General features: G+C 41.4%; 1 protein-coding gene across 2 annotated transcripts in view; it reads left to right on the top strand.

The window, feature by feature from the left end:
• Positions 1-21,700, top strand: part of Myo81f (unconventional myosin 81F) — a 34,270-nt gene extending 12,570 nt beyond the window's left edge. The window contains exons 3-16 of one of the 2 annotated variants that reach the window (XM_077414885.1): positions 1,546-1,608; positions 9,907-10,159; positions 11,341-11,675; positions 11,768-12,250; positions 12,751-13,654; positions 13,828-14,080; positions 14,231-14,266; positions 14,844-15,888; positions 16,164-16,753; positions 16,835-17,024; positions 17,103-18,546; positions 18,754-19,025; positions 19,580-20,029; positions 20,396-21,700. In XM_077414885.1, coding sequence (XP_077271011.1) covers positions 1,546-1,608; positions 9,907-10,159; positions 11,341-11,675; positions 11,768-12,250; positions 12,751-13,654; positions 13,828-14,080; positions 14,231-14,266; positions 14,844-15,888; positions 16,164-16,753; positions 16,835-17,024; positions 17,103-18,546; positions 18,754-19,025; positions 19,580-20,029; positions 20,396-20,632 — 6,555 coding nt within the window. In that variant the 3' untranslated portion in view covers positions 20,633-21,700. The remainder of the gene's footprint in view (positions 1-1,545; positions 1,609-9,906; positions 10,160-11,340; positions 11,676-11,767; positions 12,251-12,750; positions 13,655-13,827; positions 14,081-14,230; positions 14,267-14,843; positions 15,889-16,163; positions 16,754-16,834; positions 17,025-17,102; positions 18,547-18,753; positions 19,026-19,579; positions 20,030-20,395) is intronic. The other variant, XM_077414886.1, reaches the window with a different exon arrangement.
• The last annotated feature ends 1,258 nt before the right edge of the window (positions 21,701-22,958 follow it).

The raw sequence follows: 22,958 nt of genomic DNA, 5'->3' as shown, positions 1-22,958 counted from the left end.
ACTTCTTATATATACGAAACACTTAAGTTATATATACGAAGAAGAAAAGAGAGCAGCATGAGAAAGGAGGGATATATCTTCACTATTTTAACTCTATACATAGAGAGGGATAACTGATCTCAACAATAATAATAATTAGTGTTATCAATAAAATTATAATATTCAGTGTATAACTTTTTCAAATCACACGCCGGATTTTTTATTCTTATGTAATTCTTTTTCTGTCTCCAATTCTTCATTGCAACTTTAAAAATAATTCTTCATTATATACAGAAAAAGATAAAGAGATATATTCAGATAGTTTCGGAAATATGGATTTATTTATTTGTTTGATTTATAAATGCTGGACATTTTTTAAATGGTAACCCGCAGGACAGAGAGTACAATAATCATGCACCCTATACCATCGAGCCAGAACGAGTTTCGAACTTTCGGGCGTAGATCAGCACCCTAACTCGTCTCAAATGTTGCCGAAGGGTGGTACGGTTATATAGGTGTACTGGCTTCCTTTTCGCTAACGGTGTGGCATTCAGCCATGAGTCATACCCCCTATAGGTCGCCCCCGAGCGTGACGTCATTACTGAGCTCTCTCCCTCGGCGAAAGCATGTCATCCTCGAGTTATTATGCAAGGGATAGAGCTTACGGCAGAGCTCTGCGCTCTATATCTCTCTGGAGATTTCTTTGCTGATATTCTCGATCCTGAAGCCGCGCGACTCAATTCCAAACCTATCTTATAGTCCGTTATTATATTTTTCTAAGAACGGTTTTATCGCAATTTATAATCACATATGAATGGTTGTAAAATAGATCGTTGAATTTTGACAGTTTAATCAACTCAAACTTCATGTTTCTTTAACGAAAGCGTCGAGACATTGACCCGAACTATAATAATAAGAGATCAAAAGTAAAAGTGAAATTGGATGAAATCATATATAGAACCGTGGAATTTCAAGCGGATTTTCAAGGAAAATTCCGAGCTATTTGAGATGTGGAAATATGAAAATTGTGAGACAAATCAGACTGCATTGAAATAACCGCTGAAAGAATATCATTCTCAAATTATTCAAGGAATATTATATAGAGAGAAAGTGCATGCCATGAATAACTCGGTAAATAGATACGGCGTTACACGCTTCATTCGCCTTCGAGAGAGTTTTCTCTCTTTTATAGGGCGAGCAGTAAAAACGGATTGGCGCAACTTCCCGTTCGCGCTCCATAAAATAGAGTTTGCTCGGAATCGCGAGCGTGATATCGCGACTGGAGCGAACGTTAAAAAGGTCACGCGTTTTTAGCCCGATTCGCGCCTCTGTCTCTTCATTTATCGCCCACTTATATGCACTTGTATCGGTGCATTGTGATGCGAAGGGCGCATCGTGGCCCTTGAACGCGGAAAAATATCAGCGGTAGAAAAATGTCAATACTTTCCCCGCTGAACAAGTGATATAACGTTATTAATATTCAACGCAGATCGGCAATATGAATATTTATATTTATTAAGTGCTATTCGAGTTATATTATATTCCTTAACGCAGACGTTACCACAGACGTACACGGGATCCATACTGGTGGCTGTGAATCCTTACAAGGAAGTGGACTTCTACACGAATGTGAGTAATTTATTTGCGAAATTATATATAGCTGAGAGCGCGAAGAAAAGGGCGAGAAAAACAAAAGTAATTGTCTTTTTTTTAACGCTCCTGTATCATTATTGGCGTTTTAATTATATTATTTTTGCGTGTGTTATTCCTAATAACCGTCTCATATCATTAGCTATTGAAAGCAATCTAAAATATATTAAATTTTATTCAAACTAGAATATGTTTACAATTAATTATTATTGTTATCTGTAATATCATATTAATTATAATTAATTATTATTGTTACTTACCTGCAATATTAAATATTTATAATTAAAATATTGTCAAAAAGTTCTAATAAGTTAAATATTATATATACAAGAATTAGAATAGAATATTATTACGTGTGTGCGCGCATAAGCTCTGGGAGGAGAAGCTAAGGAGAAGTTAAATGGACGACGTGATGCATGCGCGACACTTTCTGCAGTTTTTAAGAGATTGTTTACTTGAGATACGTACACCACGCTGGTTCGGAATACGAGAACGGAGAAAGAACGTTTCCATTCGAGTGAGGTATACAAATCCGATACAATGAGCATTATATTGGCACACGACGTGATCGATAGGGTGGGCTCGATAGATCGCTCGTGTGTACATCAGAATAACGCCGTGCTTCCTGCGCGGCTGACAAAAACCGGAAACGCCCAGCCAGGAATAATAAATATCCAGGCACAATGCGTGATGCCGCCGCTCCGTGGTGCAAGGTGAAAAAAATAGTCGCGAGCATGCTACGCGCGTCGATCTTCTGGGCGGTGATAAACCGCTCTCGTCGTCACCCACCGCCATGCCACGCTGAAAGATTAAAACTGCTGTCGCGGATCTTTCGACATCTCGTCGAACGCACTTCTCACGCGCGGCTCCGGCTCGGCTGCTCTTGCCGCAACCCGCATTACGAAAACGAGCTGATGCAGTCCGTTTAGCGGTATCAAATGTATGATAATGCGACGTTAGCACCGCAACGAAACTTCGCAGCGTCCAATGAAATTTTCACCTCGTTACTCCGTCGGGACTTTACGATAAAACCACTAATTGCGTTCAGGTCATTCAACTGTTCGTATCGACAAATATTCAACGAAGAAAAAAGCAGGCGCGATATGTGTGCATATGGCGTTAGATTTAATTTAAAGATTAGAAAGAGCAGAACGTGATTGTGATCTTTTACGTCGTATGAACTCGGAAGAAATTCCTGAAAAAATTATTAAGATGATAAGAATTATTCGCGAGAATAAAACTTCTATTTCAACGGAATTATTATTGCACAATGCAAGGATTTTTCAATCTTTACATTTTACTTCACTTTTATAAAAGACAATATTCTATAAAGATCTGCGAATAAGATAATTAGAAAATACGTAACTGCAATGTATAAAATATCTTGCTTTTCGTGCATTATTTTTGTAACTGTGGATTGTCAATTATGCGATCAATCAATTTGAAATATAGAGAAATGTCATTATTTAGTAGCATATATTTTTTCAATTCAGGTTTTTAGGTTTCTCCTCTTGGAAATGTCTCTTAGAATCGTATTAAAATCGGACTCCACCTAAAATTAAGAACGTAACGATCAATTCAGCTCCTCGAATTTTTGACAGATTCTTTCTTCGAATCGCTCACAACTCGCAAAATATAACTTTGATACTTTTATTGCGGGAAAATTGCCTTTAAATTGAGAGATTATCGTTAAAAAATAATGCATGAGAAGACACGCTCTAATGTTGAAGTATGCATTTAGATTGTTGGCTAAGTTGCGAGTTTTTTTTTTCTCATCGCGCAGACCCTACCCGGCGGTGCACTTCCGCATGTGCACGTGCAATTTGCATACGATTATTCGCGCAAAATTATCGTGCTTGTGGCGGACGAGTTTTGCCGCGAACGGCTTCGCACAAATCCGCAAAACGCGCCGCGGCAGGATACGTATATTTTATCGTATTAGCCCTCGGTGTGAAAACAGGAAACGGAAGCCGCCGCAACGTGCTTATGCCTCGAGATAACTCGGCGAAACCGACGAACGCGACTGCTGCTCTTCGACAGCGGTTTTTCTGGGTCACGCTGATGAAACGAAACTCGAGCGATAGCACGCTCGACTTATTTCTTCACGTGACAGGACGATAATGTTATCAATTTTAGTTCAATTAGGATGCTCATGTATACACGCGGGGATTGATTCGTTCGCGCGGAAATGGATCGCGAGGCCCCTTTATCGCGACGAGCTGTTGCTCGACGTTTGCGATCGAGGGGGGGGGGTGAAACAGATAAATTTCTCCTCGTTCACCGTTTATCTGGCGAAACGCTAAGTGCACACACTCCCGATAATCGAGCGGTGCAGTTTTCCCTTTCCCGCCACCACCGGGATGCAGCTATCTCGGCAGCTATTTTCGGGCGCACGTGGTGCGCGCGGCGGCTTCGCTCTCTGCTCGCACGTCGCAGACTCATCGTCAATAGTTATGTCTCGAATCAGGGGCGAATTATTTTTGGGTTACCGAGTAGCGGCAGCAGCTCCGAGCACAATCGGAGGGAGGAAAAGAACCCGTCGCGAGATATGTTTCTCAAAACTTCTATGTTGAATTGAAAACCTATAAGAAATAAAAAGAATCTGTTTGAAAATATCTGAAATCCTTGGATTTTTAGTTTATTTTAATCAAAATTATCCGTTGTTTTTAGTTTGCCGAAATACTATAAGTTTCATTTGACTTTTAGACTTTCAGATAAGTTTTGTTTCGTTTTGAAAAGTTTTTGCGTTGATATTTGAAAATATTGATGTGTTCTTCTCATGTTTATGATGGGTTCCGTCTTTTGTTGTATTGAAATTAAAAACCATATTTTTATATATTTCTGTAGAGTTGAAACACGATGAGACTGTGATTATTCTGAATAAGAAAACTGCTAAAAGTCTGAAAAAATGTGTTTGATATTATTATTTCTGAATAATGCGGTACTTGGGCAAAGAGCTCATTTTCCGCAAGTGATAGTTTTGATACTTCTTGACGAAATAGGAGGTTCGCTAAGTATTAAGCTAACAAATGGCAGGCCTCTTCGAAGTTTCGAAAGAAATTCTTCAAATATTATTCTGTGCAGCGGCGCGTTTACGGCCCGGAAAGCGTCGAGCGGCGGTGCATTGCGACCGTAAATTGAATTGGACGGTGAGAACCGCCGGAGTTCCGAGTGCAGCGATAAAATTTACTTTGTCTCGTGTTTGGGAACCGAGCTGGCTTTCCAAAAGCTTTATACGTTTTTTTGCACTTTCCCCACATTTCCTCCTTCATATATTATAGTATACATATCCTTCGAACGGGAGGCTTTTTTCACCGTGGAGGTATACCCTTTTCGATGTTCAGAAAAGTTTTCCTCGAAACTGAGTTGCGCTAAAATTTCCAGAGGAAAAGATCGATGGTGTATTCTTTTTCATTAGCCCGTTTTTCGCAATTTATTTTAGTGTCCAAAATTTTTTCGAAACAGTGGATCAATTAACGTGCACTACGTGCAGCAATCGCGCGCGGACAGATTCGTGCCGAAAGGAAGAAAGGAACTGACAGTTGTGGGGTAGACTCACGTGCATGACCGCGCGGTGCATTATCCCCGTGCACTCGTGGAAATTTGCGTGCTATACGGCATCATGCGTGATTTGCGAAGGTCAGCTGGGGTACCGCCGACCGAGGACTCCTGCCGGGATTATACAAGGAAGAGGGTGGCACGCCGTGGTGGTGCACGCCCCGCGTTATTGATCGCTCCGAAGCATGCGGATCGGATTCGGGACTCGGCGTGGTCGCCTCGGGGCCGCCAATTCCGCACATTTCTGCCGGGTGGCTCTCGCTGGATCCTCGCCAGAGTGATCGCGACGATCTAACGCGTGAGAATCGCGATCGAATTTCCAAAGTGTGACGACGATTACGAAAAATTACAAACATATACATTTGCGTTAAACAAAATTCGTGATACATCCTTCGAGGGAATAAACCTGCCCCGCCCCCCCCGTTTTGAGAAAACAGATCTTTAAAGGTAACCACGTGGAAAGCCTTTTTTGAAATTATCGACGGACGAAGGCATAGAAGGGTGCTGCAATTATTAATTACCAAGTTAATTATTACGAAACAACGATGTATAAATTTACATACATGTAAAGCTTTTTAAAATATTGATTAGTGTTAGATTGTTTTGATTAACTTTAATTTTATTTTACAATATTGAATAAAATGCCAGAAAGAGAAAAAACTGAGCCATTCTCTTTATTAAAAGAGTAACAAAAGGAATAGCATCCCGATCCAATTCTTTTGCTTGCTAATTAGATCGCTGCGCTCAATTTCTGTGCACTTCCAAGCTAAGAATAATTCAGTTTCGACATCGCATCCTTATATTTGTATATCTCAGGTACATTAGCGACGTATAATATCGCTCTATCTGATCGATGAGCAAGCAAATACACTCGGATTGTTGTCGAGGTAAATGATTGCTACTTCCACGCAGTAAACTCACAATCAAGTTGTTCAAATATTTACCGATATTAATGGCTTGGAAGTACGAAAGACCTGTGTGAAAGCTTTCATCGGTTATCGGATCAATTATTTCACGATTGGAATATGATTACGCGAATTTATTATTCACTCAGTAGACAATCATTCCGTGCTAGACTACACAGAGATATTTGTTTTTCTTTCGTATCGAAATTGAAAATTATCTGCGATGGTTTAATTCTCTCAACGTACAGAAAATAATATAATAAACGCGAAAGAATAATTGACAATTTTTTACGACTATTACTTGATATCGGATAACCGTGTAATTGGATTTGGACCGAACGTTCCAATCAGATCGAACGTTCCAAACCTCACGGTAATCGATTTAATGAGCAATCAGCACTTGCGGTAATCGAGGAAGCTAACACGCCAAAAATGGGTCGACGCGTTTCATCCGCAGACGCGGGTCTCAAAGGTACCTATCACAAATCTAATACAGCAAACATTTCTTTTGTAAAAGGAGACCGCAAACAGTCCCTTCGACCCTACCGAGGTAAACGGAAATCGCTCTGTTAATCAATCGCCCAAGCTATAGTATTTCGGGTTTAACGCCCACCGTTGTTCGTTGTTCGATTTTTCGTAAACGAAAGCGGGGCGTGAAAAATCATCAACGCAAGTTTTCTATATCGAAGCACGATGACACGCGTTCAATTCCCTCGCAGACGATACTGATCGATGGACGTGACCCACTAACGAAATGGAACGAGGAATCGACATCCCTTTGCACCACCATCGGGGTGTCGGTGTTAACGACGCGGCGGCAGGCTTAAATTAATTAAAAAAAACGACGCTAGTTTTAGCAATGGGAATTAGCTCTTGATCACTAGCGGAATAAATATTTTCGTCCAAGAGAATGTCGAGGACGTCGAGGATAAAATATTTAACATTTGCAATTAATCATGAATAAGACGATGACTTTTTATTTGATTACTTTAGGCTTTTTAATTTTATTTAAATAAAATAATGTAAATGACCCACAACTTTAGATGTAGAATTTTTCAGATATTAATTACTTAATGTTAAAAAATTGCTTTGTCATTTATTAATGGCATTGGTGCATGCTGCTACAGAAATAGAATGACAAAATTAGTTGGCAAAATTAATTTATCACAATGTGTAAATGACAAAGTTTTAATTCGTAATTTATATTCAGTTTTAATTGCGGATCACGTATATGTACTTGATATTATTTTAGTACATTCGAATTACACTTATGAATGAGTAATGACAATTAGCAAAGCAAAACAAAAAGTAAAACCAGACATTTTGACGGAGACACACTTAATATTTGTAAGAGACAATCTAGATAAATGTATACAAAATAGTATCTAAATATTCGCGTGATATTAACTTACTCATTTTTTTCATATTTAAACATTTTCTGGAATATTTTCTTAGAAGCAAATTGTAAAGTTCAAAACTTCCAACATTAAGCAGTTCAGAGGAACGTGAAGATACGATATTGAACAGCATTACGCAATGTGGCAAGTATATATTATTCTATATGGATGCAGTCGACTTCTTTGAAAAAGAAGCAACGAGAGGTATCGAGACTTCCGGAGGCGTCGCCTGAAACGCGTCCTTTCACACTTATTTTTATATCCCAGCTTGTTTTCTTAAGGCTTTCCGACCGCGCCGCGGCTTATCTCGGACAAGGCATTCTCTAAAAATGTACCTTGAGATAATTTCTTTCCAAAATAACTTGCTGAGGCTGTATTGGGATGTCTCAAATCGTTCTGTAACAATACAAACATGCAGAATGCGAATTTGTTAAATAAAGTTGTTGACCTATATAAATAATTAAAGGCGGCACAAATTAAACTTGGCTTTTAATTTTAATGTAATATATTTCATCGATTTAATTAATTTTTTTACACAAAGCATTAGGCAAGAAAAAATTTTTTAATTTATTACACCAATCAAAGATATATTTAGATTGGATTTGAATATTTGTTTATAGTATCTATATATTTATTAAATTAGAGCAATTTAATTACAAAAGATCGAGATGAGATACGCATCGGAATTGAATTTTATTTAAATAAATATTTCTTGTTTAACGTTATCCATTAAATATTATTTATTATTCTTATTAAATGTTATTTAGTTGTTGTGTGTGTGTGTGTGATTCAGTGTTCCAGTTCCGATTTTAGCTCGACATATTCTTTATTAACTTCAGCTTATATCGCCAAGAAGTGGACTTGATTTACGATGTTGTTTTCAGAAGTAATTAACAGTATCAGTTAATTAAGAATTTATAGTCTACTTTATTCTTGTATGTATACTGTATGTTTGTTTTTTTTTGTGGCGAGGGTGATGAGCTTAACCCAGTTAATGAAGGTCTTTATAATGTTATCAGCTTTTTAAGATTGACTTCTCGTGAAGAAATGAAGTTGGAGCGCTGGGGAAATCGCGTCGTAACGAATGAAAATTGCGATATTATTTCCACGGCTAGAAATAATTCCTCAGGTCCCTTCTCGATTTTTCCGAGGTTTTCTGTTGGAAATATAATCTTCCCGTCATCGTGCGGTTCGGTGGGCTCGTTCTGTCCCGGCGCAATGTATCTTCTTGTTATCGCACGGCAATTCCAGGCGAGTGCATTTCATCCGCTTGTTACGGGCGTCGCGGCACATTCCCGCTGGCTGACGGTCGGAGGCGGCCCGACGCGAAACTGGGTTGCACTACTTCGGCTGTGAGACTAACGGCCGAGAGCGACAGCCCCATGCAGGCAGAGAGCGGCGGCGTTTTGCAGGGCCTATGCCTATGTATATGTATATTCGCGTCCCGGGGGAGAAGGATGAACGAAGAGGGCCACGGCGGAACTCGGTCATCGTCGCCTCTGCACGCGCCTATCGGATGTAGTCGCCGATTAATCGGGTTACCGGGGTTGACGCGGTACACCCACGGTCGGATTATCGCTATCACGCACGAAGGTCCTGACGTACACCCTTCTTACTAAGAGCTAAAAGACAGGATATAATTAAAAAATTCTTAACAGGAGCATATACATTTTACTTTATACGTCAAATGTAATCAATGTAATTAATCGTGTATATTATGTATATAATTTTACAAAAGACGTATGCGCAATGTTGTCTTAACGGTACCTCCTACGAAAAGAAATTTGAAAACTCTGGCACTCTTAGAGAATTCTTCTTCTGCCTGGAGAATCAGAGGGAATGTTCAGAAAATTCTACTAAGATTGGAAAGTTAAAGAGTATTTATATGTTATCTTTTGGAAGATTTCGTTTTTATTTTATGGTTACCAAACACAAGTCCTGTTTGAGACTTTTAGATAAGTTCTGTGTTTTAGAGGGAGAGATTTCTCTCGAGATAAAATATGTATAAAAGAATTTCTAATGAATTTCTTGGGTAAAGAATATTTAAATGTTGACATTTCACGCTCACGGAAGATCGTATCTTATATTTCTTGGAGAGGGTGAACACTCTCTTCATGTAACACGTAATATCTTTCTTTAAAATCATCTTGTACTATACATAAGATTTTTTAACGTGAGAATTAACGCGACTCTTTGGAGGTTCCGCTAGTCTTTTATTCGCGTCCGCGAACGTCCGTGAAGATCTCTTCATTGTAATCTTAATAGACCGAGTTTACTTTTCGTCTTTCGTGCGGCAAGAATGCTGCCTCGCGCGAATCGGGCGGCTATAAGAGGAGCGGCGCGGCGCGGCGCGGCACCTCGTTAACGGCCGGAACCCGTTTTCACCGAAAAAGGGCGTCTTCCACGTCTTTTCGCAGGAGTACGTGAATCGATACCACGGCCAGAAGATGGGCGCCTTGGAGCCGCACGTGTTCGCCCTGGCGGAGGCGGCGTACAAGTCCCTGCAGGACACCGCGAGCAATCAGTCCTGCGTGATATCGGGCGAGAGCGGTGCCGGCAAGACCGAGACCACCAAGTTCATCCTGCAGTACCTGTGCTCGGTCACCAGCAACGTCGACACGTGGGTGGAACAGCAGATCCTGGAGGCCAACACCATCCTCGAGGCGTTTGGTAATTATCCGTTAATAACATCCCGGTCTCAAATTAGCACGCTCGCGCTTGTAATTTCCAGATTACACATCTTTGCTGCATCTATTATTAATTTTGTTAAAAAATTGTCTGATAAAATTAAAATATTTAAAACCCTCTGCTTCGGTCCACATTGGATGAATCTTCTCTTTTAATTATAGATCAAATTAATCCAGTAGCGATTCCCTATGAATTACCATGATGAAATAATTTCTTAATCGCTGTGATTGAATGACATGATTAATGTAATAAATTTAGACAACACAATTATAACGAAGAAGGATAACGTTATAATGTTATTGATTTTCGTAATAAATAGAGAGATATAAAATATACTTTTTACTACTAGACTTGTTTAATACCAGATCTACGAAGTCATTATTAAGTGCGTTTATAATCTTAGACTTGGATCAGATATCTGATATGTAAACTCACTTAGGAACGACTCGAATGGCAAATGTCAGAAAAAGAACTAAGGGCTAAAAATAAATTGAGTATCTCCACAGGAACAAAACTTATCTCTGTCGGCATTGAATTATACCATTTACACCGCGTTACGGTAACAGACAGTTAAACAAGAATAATTGGCGTTCCGACCAGAGCAAAGATAAACGGAGACGATAGAGTAGATCCTAATCGTGCGTTCAGAAGTAAACGACCGCGATTCATTAATCGAAGTCTAGGTATATACGAGCGCGGCAGCAGCAACTCAGGTGTTAAATGCAGCGACGACGAGGGGGAAACGAAGTAGGTCACGAGGCAAAGAGGTTTTATGAATAAAACAGATCAGACTGGCGTCGCTCATTCACCTGCATGAAATATAATGTCTTTTTAAAATCTATCTTATTCTCGGAATTGTTTGTCTTCGTCACAGTCGTGTTTAGCCCGTGTCTCGCATTTAAATGAACCTGGAAAAATTCCTCTTTCTCCTGTCCTGCATATTCAAATTGAGGTAGTTCCAATAAAATACACCTCCCTCTTAAAAATGCATTATAAAGCATACATAATTTATAAACGAAATTAAAGAAAAATGCTCTTGACGCAACGATACTCGTGAGACTTTTTACATTTTTAAAGAATATTTGATTTGCGAGATTTTGAAATTTCTCTCCCGACGTTCGGAGAGTGCGACAGAGTTTAATTTTTCATTCGCGTTAAAACAGGCAACGCGAAAACCGTGCGAAACGACAACAGCTCGCGCTTCGGCAAGTTCATGCAGGTGTGCTTCGACAGCAAGTGGATGATCAAGGGCTGCATCATCCAGGACTACCTGCTGGAGCAGAGTCGTATCACCTTTCAGAGCCCCGGGGAACGCAATTATCACGTGTTCTACCAGCTGGTCGAGGCCGGCACGAGGGACAAGGAATTCGCGGAGCAATATAAGCTGAGGCCGGCCAGCCACTACAAATATCTCAATCAGTCCGGCTGCGTGAAGATCGATGGAATTTCCGACTCTAAAAGGCTCGACTCTCTCAGGCTCGCCTTCAATGTGCTTCAGGTATTTTCCTGCCCGAGAAGGAGAATATATATACATTTCGCGCGGTATTACTCCTATTATTGTCAAGTAATTATTACCTGTCTTCCGTGTAGATCGCGCCGGAAATGTGCGAAGGCATCTTCCGGGTTCTATCGGCCATCTTGTGGCTCGGGAATTTAAGCTTCGAGGACGTCGACGGCGAGAGATGCGAGTTGTCGAAGGAGGACGGTGACATAGTCGACACGGTCGCGCCGCTACTGGGTCTCCAGGTGGAGGATCTCACCAAAGTGGTGCTGATACGACAGATAAACGTTCGCGGTAATATCACGGAGATCCCGCTGAAGGTGCAGGAGGCCCGGGAGAATAGGCACGCGATGGCAAAAGCACTCTACTCCCGCACTTTCGTTTGGCTTATCAACCATATCAACAACTGCACGAACCCGGGCCAGGATATCTCGCGGTTCCTCGGGGTTCTCGATATCTTTGGATTCGAGAACTTCACGCTGAACAGCTTCGAGCAGCTTTGCATCAACTACACGAACGAGAAGCTGCACAAGTTCTTCAATCACTACGTCTTTGCGTTGGAGCAGGAACTCGTAAGCTTATTTCAGTGCTCAGAATTTTTATGTGATCAAATTGAACACTGCGAGTGTTTTAGAATCTTAAATTGTTCGGTTTGTTAGAGTCTAAGTGTTTAATTTAACTTCTAGATCTAAAGATCTAAAATGAAACAAGCAAAAGCGGTTTATCTCTGTTTTCTTGCAATAGCTATTTTTTTAAATTTTCCGTAATGTCCTAACTTGAATTGTTTGAATTAAAATTAAGGAACATTTTTGTTTCAAACTGTTTATTCAGTTTGTTCGAATCTTTTGTTTGAACCTTAGAACCTTAATCTATCCTCCTTCGTTTCCTTTTTGTGTTTTATCACGGTTTATTTAGTCTGCGTTCGCTTACTTACATTGGGAAAATAAAATCTATGATACACGTTACATGTATTATATATTTTATTTTCCCCAATGGCTCCCAATGGGAATAAACGAATGCAGGCTTACTGTAAATGAATAAATGAATAAATGAATATCGAATGAATGTTCAGTATCACCAAGAGGAGATCCATTACTCCCACATCACGTTCACGGACAACACCATGTGCCTGGAGCTGATCGAAAAGCCCCCGCGATGTGTTCTTAAGTTACTCACCGAGCAGTGCCATATGCCGAAGGGCTCGGATCTAGCCTACCTGACGAATCTACACGCTGAATTTGAGAACCATCCATGCTACGTGAAGGGAGACGACCGACGGAAATGGGAGACGGAATTCGGGGTCAAGCACTACGCCGGCTGCGTGACGTATACCGTCGAAGGTTTCGTCGACAAGAATCGGGACGTGCAGCAGGACGTGTTCTTTGACTTCATGTCGAGGAGCACGAATGAGTTTGTACAGGAGATCAGCGTCTATCAGGACCTATTGGGATGTACCGTCGCTCGTGCGACCGGCGGCACAACCACCACGATGTCCCGAGGAACGTCCAAGGGCAAGCCGACCCTCTGCGACTCGTTCCGGCACCAGTTGCAGGCCCTGGTAGACGTGCTGCAGGCGACGACGCCGTGGTACGCGCGTTGTATCAAGCCGAACATGGAGAAGATGGCCAATAACTACGACGAGAAGCTCGTTATGGACCAACTCAAGTATCTCGGTATGCTCGATATCATACGCATACGCAAAGAGGGCTTCCCGATACACATGTCGTTCCACGATTTCGTTGCGAGATACCGTTGCCTGGACAAGAGCCGATCCTCGCTGTCCTCCAACGAGAAGGAAGCGGTCAGAAGTCTGATTGGTAGGCAAGGTATACTGCAAACTGAATGGCAGATTGGCCGGACGAAGGTGTTCCTACGGAGTTACGTGCACGAGCCTCTGGAAGATTCCAGGAACCAGATAATAACGCGTAACGCCATAGTGATACAGAAGATTTGGCGAGGATACGTCAAACGGCGAGGTACGGCCTCTTTCTCTTCTTTCGTAGAATAGAAATATATATTCTAAATTTGTAAAGATAAAATTATCTTTTGTTGAATTGTGTTATATTCTTTTAGTTTATTCGGAATAATAACAAATTTTTATTTGCTCGGAAATTATATTATAATTAAAAAACATTTCTTGTTCCAATAGAGTACAAGCGTATAAGGGAGGCGTCACTGAAGGTGCAGCATGCTTACCGCGGTTGGAAGCTGCGAATAATGTTCATTAGGAAACGCAGGGCAGCTGTAGTAATCCAGAGTCATTTGCGAGGTGTCTTTGCGAGGGAAGTAGCCGCGGCTCTGCGAGAAATGCGACGAGTCGACGAGGAAATGAGAAAGAGGGAGCGATTGGAGGAAGAACGAAGGATGATGGAGGACAAGAAGGCGTTGGAGGAGTGCCAGAGGTATGCTAGATCAATCCCGTTCGAATTTCTTAATTTCCATGAACCTTGCTTGTGTGGCAATCCTCGTGTAAGATAACCGATGGAACCGATTAGTTATGCGTGCCGATCGATTGTATGCGTTAATCGTTTCCGTTTGTGTTCCTTTTGTAGCGCGCAGTACGATGGTATTGCTGAGATGGAATCTGGGTAAGTCCAACGACGGAAAGGATCGTGTGACGTGTATATGACGGCATGCACTCGTTGCATGCTAACTATCATCGCGTGTGGTTCAAACGTGTGCGAGCGTTATCGCTTCCTCGTTTGATACACTCGGGCATGGTTTTATACTAAACACCATTGTGATATTAAACGCTACATAGAAAATCACATGTTTACAATTGCGAAGTTGAATGGAAGAACGGCGTGAAGCACGAAACTTTATAAGATATAAATATTATTGTACATGATACAAAATATTATATAATCTTTGAATATTTATATATCAAGAAAAGCATAAAACTACCGTAGTTAGCACATATATAAATAACACAAATATTAAATTATTCTAGAGATTACAGAGAGTAGCTAAAATTTATTCTTGACTTGTATCTCTCTATTTTCTAAGGCATTTTTTTCGGCTTATTGCATCGAATGCCTGTAATATCGTTACACGCCAGCATTACATGAAATTCACTTTGCTCGTAATACCAGCATCTGCACTCCTGGAGAAAACTTTGATCGGCAATGGTAATGCATTTCAAATTTTTTTTTTTCAATTTTGCAGGAGAGTGCAAGAAGAAATCGACGCGCTGTCGCAGATGGCCGAGCAGATGAACTCGAAGATGGCTACTACGGATTTGCAATCGGTGGACCTTGACAATCTATTCTCCTTTCTATCCGATGTACAATCAACTAAGAGCAATCAGATTATCGATGAAATCGGGGAACAGATGGACGAATTGGTGGAGGACCTTGACGTAGAATTAGAGACCGTTATTCAACAAGAGATGGAAATGAATGCCAAAGCTGAGTCAAAGGTCGCTTCTCCCATTAACGGGCAGGAAGCGCAACAGCAGCAGCGAATGCCATGCACGAATAGCTTGAGCAGCAGCAAACTTGGTCAACCGAGTCTTCCGGAACCCACGGAACCGCCACCACCGCCGCCACTCCCGGCGCCGCCCTTAGCTATGAATGGCGATTCGTCAGACGAAAACGGCGAGCCGATCTACGAGTCGGTGTTGCCGCGGGAGGCGAACGATCCCGGTAGTCCGGTCGTCCATAACGGCAGTAGTCCGGGCCAGATGCTGAACGGTGAGACCTGCGGATCACCGCCACCGCCTCCGCCAGGCGGCAAAATGACCAAAGAAATCGCCAGTAGTCCGCCATCCAGGCCGGAATCCAGAAGCTCCGGTCACCATCACGCTCACCATCACCATCACCATCATCAGACGATACCTCAGGCACAGCAGAACGGCCACGATCAGCCACAGCCGCAGTCGCAGGCGGCGCAGCAGCTGCCGGTGGAGCGTGAGCAACGGCGCAAGTGCCGCGTGGAGCGCAAACTGCAGGAGCTCGAGGACAAGAAGGAGCAGGAGAACGAGGCGACCTATCACGATATCGTAGAGTTCGCGCAGAACTACTTCAACAGCCACGAACGTTCGCCGGAGGGCACTATAATGGCCACGCTGACGAGGAAGTCGCGCGGCAAGAGCATCGAGTTCATTCCGAAGTATGAGATGGTCACGTATTACAAAGGGTCCAGCATCCCGAACTCGCATATTCATATGTACGATCCCGATAACGTGAATGTTGCGTGTTCCGTATTCAGGGTACGTCCGCATTAATTAGACATTTACAGAAAACTAAAAAAGAAGAAAAATTATTGTTCACAATTTATAATTGAAATGTCTTCTAATTTTTAATTGAATTAACTTTATTTTACACCTTTGATCTTAAATTTCGCAAAATTATTTGATAGAATCATCTTTGACGCTAGAATTGTAGTTAACATTGTAAAAAATATAGAAAAGTTTTTTCTTTAAAGAAGTTTTTTTTGTTGATTTGTATTAGAGTTATGTATAATCATATTATATTCCTTTTGCAGGATTTGTGTAAGTACATTCGCGGTGAGATGAAGCTGGACCAGGAGATAGCCACGATTCAGAGTATCATCGCCTACGGGATCGAGCGGGAGGAGCTAAGAGATGAAATCTACGTGCAATGCATGCGTCAAGCGACGAACAATCCCAATGCCGAGTGGGCAGAACGCGTATGGCTATTGCTGTGCCTGGCGATCGTCGCCTTCCAACCGAGCAAGCTACTTTACAAGTACTTTGTCTCTTTCCTGAGGAAGAATCTTGCCCTCGAGGGTAAACTGAGGCAGTATGTGCAGTGGTGCGTAGACAACTGCAAGAACACCAAGGTATCTTGCCGGCAACATCCACCGTCCACGGTGGAGATCGCTGCTATGAGAAGACTGGGTACCATAGTATGCAGGTTCTTCTTCCTGGATGGAAGAACGAAAGCGATCGATGTACATCCGACCGATACGGCTGCTGACGCCGTCGCCAAACTAGGCGAGAAGTTGGGTCTTCGATCGCTGGAGGGTTGGGCCATTTATCAAAGCAGACCGGATGGAGAGGAGCATGTGCGGGCCCACGATTACCTGTACGACGTGATCGCCGCGTGGGAAATGTAAGTGTAAATTATTTACGTAAAGTGTATTATTTACACATAGAATTATTATGTAAAATAATAATGCATCTTTAATTGCAGGAAACAATGCAAATTGAATACGGCACAGTCGACATTCTCAACGCTGCGACGCGGTAACAACACTACTTTGGGTAGCGGCGACAATCGTTTTGTCTTCAAACGAAGATTATTCCGTAATCCAAGGGAGATCTCGCAGGACCCTGTGGAAGTTAATATGTTATACGCGCAGGCGGTCTACAATGTCGTAAAGGTACAAAGACATACAATGTTTTATTATAACAAATTAATTGTATAAGTTTTTATTTTTATGGTCATCTATCTATTTTAGTGCGACGATTTTCCGGTATCCGAGAAAGTGGCATTACAATTGGCAGGATTGCAAGCGCAGGTGTCCCTCGGCGATCCTAAGGATAACGACAGACTGGATTATTACAGCGAAGTGGACAGCTTTCTGCCGTACAGAATCAGTCGGGCTCGCGGGGACGACGTTTGGGTGCCGATTATAGCGCAAGCACACCGACAATACGGTGCCGGACGCAAAGAGCTCGCTGCTAAAGTCTTGTATCTGTCCTGCGTTATGCAATACCCGCTTTACGGCACAACGATGTTCAACGTGACTTATCGCGGATATTGGTCTTATGGCAATCAATTGATTCTCGGCATCAATTGCGACGGTCTGATGCTAATTAAGCCGGATGACAAATTTGTTCTGTCCGAGTATCGTTATCAGGACGTCGAGAGCATCATGCTGGACCCGAGTGACTCGTTCATCACGCTCTCGCTGCTACGACACAATCCCGACAGTTCGCACAAGTGCTTCGTTTTCGAGACCCTGCAGAAGAACGAGATAGGTAGTCTGATCGTCAGTTACTGCTCGGCGCTGGCGGGTTGGATCACGGAGAACGAGATACCCACGAAGAAGCTCAAATGTATCACCAACGAGGATCGCATCCGACTCTACCATAATCTAGTCAATTGCCGGCGAACTCTAGTCGACTCGGAGATCCTCAGGAAACCACAGGATTCCGGCGGTGGTTTCCTCCGGAATACACTCAGGAGATTGTCGAAGCACCGGATAGAAAAGCTCAGGCAGGAACACGGAAGTGCCGATCACGGTGAGACTTACAAGGGTTTCCCGTATGCTTACTGGGCGTTCAGCAGGCAACAGATACCGCAGAGTCTGTCGAAGCTGCCCGATCCCGACGAGCAGGTGGCTCTAAATATCTTCCAGTTGATTCTAACTTACGCTGGACTCGGCCAGAACGGGGACACGGTGCGTAGGATCGAGGACGAGCACGTGAATCTCATACAAACCGTGATGGAGCGTTGCATACGAAAGGAGAACCTGCTAGGCGAGTTGTACCTCCAGCTGATCAAGCAAACCACCGATCACCCGGATCCTAATAATCGCGTCAATCTGCGACACTGGGCATTACTCTCGCTCGCGTGTTCCGTGATCCTGCCGCCTCAGAAGACCATACGCAAGTACTTGATCGCACACCTGAAACGATGCGCCAGCGATTACGTCACCGAGGAGGGCAAGTACGCGAGGTTCGCGGAAAAGTGTCTTTACAAGACTCAGGGCACTCGCAGGCGGCAGTGGCCGCCGAGTCGCGAGGAGATCATGTGCACGATTAATCGCCGGCCGATTTACGCGAGATTCCACTTTATGGACGGTCAATACCACGCCGTCGAGTTTCATCCATCTGCGACTGCCAGAGACGTCATGGAGATCATAAAGGCGAAGATGGGGCTTGAGGAGACTGCTATGGGTATGCTTGGTGTTTTTATTTTCCCGTATTATTGCTCTAAATCTTCTTTGATAGATTTCTGACCGTCAAAGTTACAATATCACGTGCTCTAATTAAATATTGACATCTTCAATTGTGAAAATATTGCAGATCTACATTTAAATTTATTTCAACTTGTCCTAAATTTGTTTGATTAATTTTTATCGCTGTTCTTTTATCCTTTATCAGGCTATGCGATTTACGAGGTGTTGGGGCCGACCGAGCGATCGCTGATTCCTGAAGAGAAGATAGCCGACGTTATGTCCAAGTGGGAACGGTACAGGGCGTCGCAACAGGGTCAGCAGGCACGCAAGCATGCGCATCACCTCTTCCTATTCAAGAAACATTTGTTCTTGGATCAATATATGAACTTGGATGACCCCGTGGAAAAGGAGTTATTGTATCATCAAGTGCTGCACGACTTGCGGGCCGATCGGTTCCCGATCACCGAGAAAGAAGCTGTGAGTATCCGTTGCAACAACGGATTTCTACGTTTAATTTTCATAATTTACAGTGAGAAAAAGAAATAGCATCTTTAAACATTGTTTACCAAAAATAAAGCATTTTGAAAAGTATTTTAAATAAAAGAATGTGAAAAGGGGAAACCAAATATGCATGAGAGAGAAGCATGCAAATATGCTTTTTAGTGTGTTTTTTTATATAAGATATCAACGTCAGTTTGAAACCTCTTGTTTAATGGAATTATATGAGGAACGAAAAGATTAAAAAAATTTTTTGATTTTAAATAGAATTATTTTAAATGTAACTATATGATTTCTTTACACATATAATTCAATTGGCTAATTTATTTTACATACAAAGTGTATTAAGATAAAATGACTAAAAAATTAGTTATTTATAAGATTCTAATCTTTTATGCTTTCTTTTTATATAAAATTGCATTTAACTTCTCTTTTATTTTACTTGATTTCACGTAGAATTTAGTATATATTTATCGCATATATAATTACTGTATTCTATTGTAAGAATTTCACGAGACTAATGTCATTTGCAGATGATGCTGACGGCTTTGCAAGCGCAGTTGGAATTGGGCGACTGTCTGGAAACGATATTAGAACCGGATTATCGAACGATATCGAGTCACTGCCTATCAGCGAGACTGGTGCCGTGCCTGTGCGTGGATGGTGTGCGCCAGCACCATCAATCCCTGCGCGGAATGACGCCGCCGGAGGCGAAGAAGGCTTTCCTAAATCTGATCCAGTCGTGGCCGTTGCATCGCGCGACGATCTTCGACGTGATGCAATCGTTCACTTCGAATTGGCCTCGTGTCCTCTGGCTGGCCGTCGATCAGCAGGGTCTACATCTTCTGGAACACCGTTCCAGGAACGCCCTATGTACTTACGAATATAGCAGTATTTTAAGTTATACGCCCGCCGTTAATTGCTTGATGATCATTACCGGTACGGATAAGAAGCAGAGCAAGGTCATCCTCACCACGTCGCAGGTAATGTGATCCAAATGTCTCCATTCAGAATGTCTACTTTGGAAAGAAATTCATTGAAAATTCCCCATCTTTCCACGCATTCAGGCAAAATTAAACTATTAGGTGAAACAACAATATAAAATAGAAAAAATTGCCATAAACATGAAGTATCGACATTCAAATAAGAAAACTTCGAAATACCATTTACAAATAAGAATATAAGTGTTTAATACTCATAAAATGAAAGCAGTGTTTCCACAGGGACAAAATTTTTGGCGAAAATTTCTTCGATTCTTGAAAATCGAGACTTTCTTTCTCCAGGCAAAAAAAGGATTTTCCGAGAATTCTAGATTTTTATATGGTAAACATTATTGTTTTACTTTTCAGGCTCATCAGATAGCGAATCTGATCCGTGAGTACATGGAGGTGCTTCAGTCACCGCCGGAAATACCGAGGCGGGATTCGACGATGGCTCAACAGTTGGCTGCCCAACAGCAGCAGCAACAGCAACAATATCAGCAAGCGCCTGCGAGTCTACCGACGTCTGCGGCCGGCGGACGAAAATCTCGGCCCGCTTCGATGTTGCATAGAGGTGCTCCGGTAATACAATCGCAAGCTAGTTAGAATGGCTAGGTGATACCCTCGCCGATGTTAAAGACGAAGTTTCCTTTCAACCTGCTACTTATCGAGTTTTCGTTGTTGGCCACCGCACGTTCTATTACCAAGTGCCATAAATTCGAGATTACGCAACACGACGCCATGTAGCGGCAGTGTCTATTTTATAAGAAATATGCATATATACACACTAATTTTAATTTCCAAACCGCGCTTCATCATGTCCTCGTGCGATGAAGCGTTCCCTCTATGTAACTATCTTAGTAATTTACTCCGAGATTAAAACACGTAGAACGACGTTTAGTATCAGGTTGTGGCGATAAGGACAATTTATATATATTAAACGCGTCACGCGTTTAATGCTAAATACGGCTATTTGATCCTCAATAATAATCCTCGCGTGTTAGATCCAGACAACGTAACTTCTAAAAGGCGTCATAGAGATATCCAGAAGACAATCCAATCTTCGTCGTCTTTTAACGTCGTTCAGACTCTTGTCTCATTCGGAGAAGCCGCATTCAGCAGTAAACGCGATGTTAGATAGGAATACGAATTAGGGGACGAAGTTATAAATTAATTATGCTTTTTTTCGGCCGGGCCTATCGGGGCGATGATGAATCGTCGAGCAAAGATGGCACTAGAGCTTAGGGATACTTATTTCTTCCACTATTTATTGGATTAGCTTATAGATCTCGAGAGAAAACGTCAAAGACTAGATTTAGTCTCCGCAAATTCTAGCCGACTTAGGGAGATGAGTGATAAATAACTGCCATTTAGAAGAGTTATTGACCGCAGGGAAAGGTTTCTGAAGACCTTTCCATTTCTATTGTGACCGTTATCATTGTTGCCTTTTTTACGAGCGACCGCCGTCACCGTTTTTTGATATAATGGATTTTTGCAGCACGAAATATAAACGCGAGAGCTATATACGGCGATATTTAACGTTCAAGCAATTATTCCGTATACATCGTTAATTCCGATCGACAGTGTTTTATCCCTCCGGCATATCAGTTAATATCAACTGAAGAGAGTGATTAAGAAGCCGCAATTATCTATGAAGCGACAAAAAAAAACAAATGCAATCTTCCGAGCGTGAGTTAACGTTTGACTGAGCATTTACCTGTTAATATTTATATTAATTCCTGTGAACACAGTCAGATTTGAAACACGACGATACAGCCAATGCAGACGTGGCAGCCAATACTTCATAATTATTGACATTGTAGATTCACAATAAAAGAATCTATTATAGATTATTTAATGAAAATAATAATTTATGTACGAGAAGAGGTGCTTTGTTGAAATATTTGCATTTTGAGAAATTGAACGATATATCCTAAAACTTTTTGACCACTGCTGTATTTCCTGAAACTCGAAATCGTAAGATATAACCGCCCGAAGATCGTTTTCTAAACCGATTTATTAATGTTTATAATAACGTATTTAATATAATGTGTCTTGCATAAATTATACAACAAACGGTTATACTATATGACGTTAAACAATTCAGAACAGCCACGAAAACCAACACGAAGCCAATGATCAAGATTTATTCTTTTGATATACGGTACCGAATATTAATTTCTCTAATACTTTTTTTTTAATATTGATTTTTTTAATATTACGAACCGAGGAACGATACTGACTTTAGAGAATTAGTTGTTTCGATGTAACGACTATTTTAACTAACTTTATATGTGTTTAATTTGCGGAATCACATTCTTTTTCGTACAACCCTAACGTATAGATCTCGAATGACAAATTGGTTGTGCGACAAATGTAAACGAAACGACTGATCTTCATTCTCCAGACAATCCTATTGATATCGTCACTTTTCTTCGTATAAAGTTATATAATCACTAAATTAGAAGTAAAAACAGTATGAGCGAGAAAACGTATCCATTGTATATCCGCGCGATTGATGCGCCCGAATTTGTTAAAAAAATACGAAATTGCGTCCAGTCGACTTTAGTTAGTTTTTTTTTTATCCGAGAGACGAAATTCGCTCGTATGTAAATATATGAGAAACGTTCCATCGTAATAAGTTCTGCGCAAGTATCTTCTGCGTTCAGTGGTTTCTTGTCAGAATGCAATCCTCATTAATATAAAAGGGCAATCTTATTGATTTCACATGCAATATTTGCAAGAAAATACGTACTTATATATGTATAAGTTTTAATATTACTTATACGTTTCATGAATAAGAATCAACCGAGAAAGATAAGAACGAACGACGATCTCTAGTTTAATATTTCGCGTTGGACAAGTTGGTTTAATTTATTGATATACTTATACTTGAGTTATGATTTCAATAGAATTAATTGTGAAATATATG

The sequence above is a fragment of the Temnothorax americanus genome, unplaced genomic scaffold (assembly GCF_048541705.1).
Source record: "Temnothorax americanus isolate GAGA-0224 unplaced genomic scaffold, ASM4854170v1 Scaffold39, whole genome shotgun sequence".
Taxonomy (NCBI): Eukaryota; Metazoa; Arthropoda; class Insecta; order Hymenoptera; family Formicidae; genus Temnothorax; species Temnothorax americanus.
Note: the sequence above shows the minus strand (reverse complement) of the source record. Positions and strands in the feature narration are given on the sequence as shown.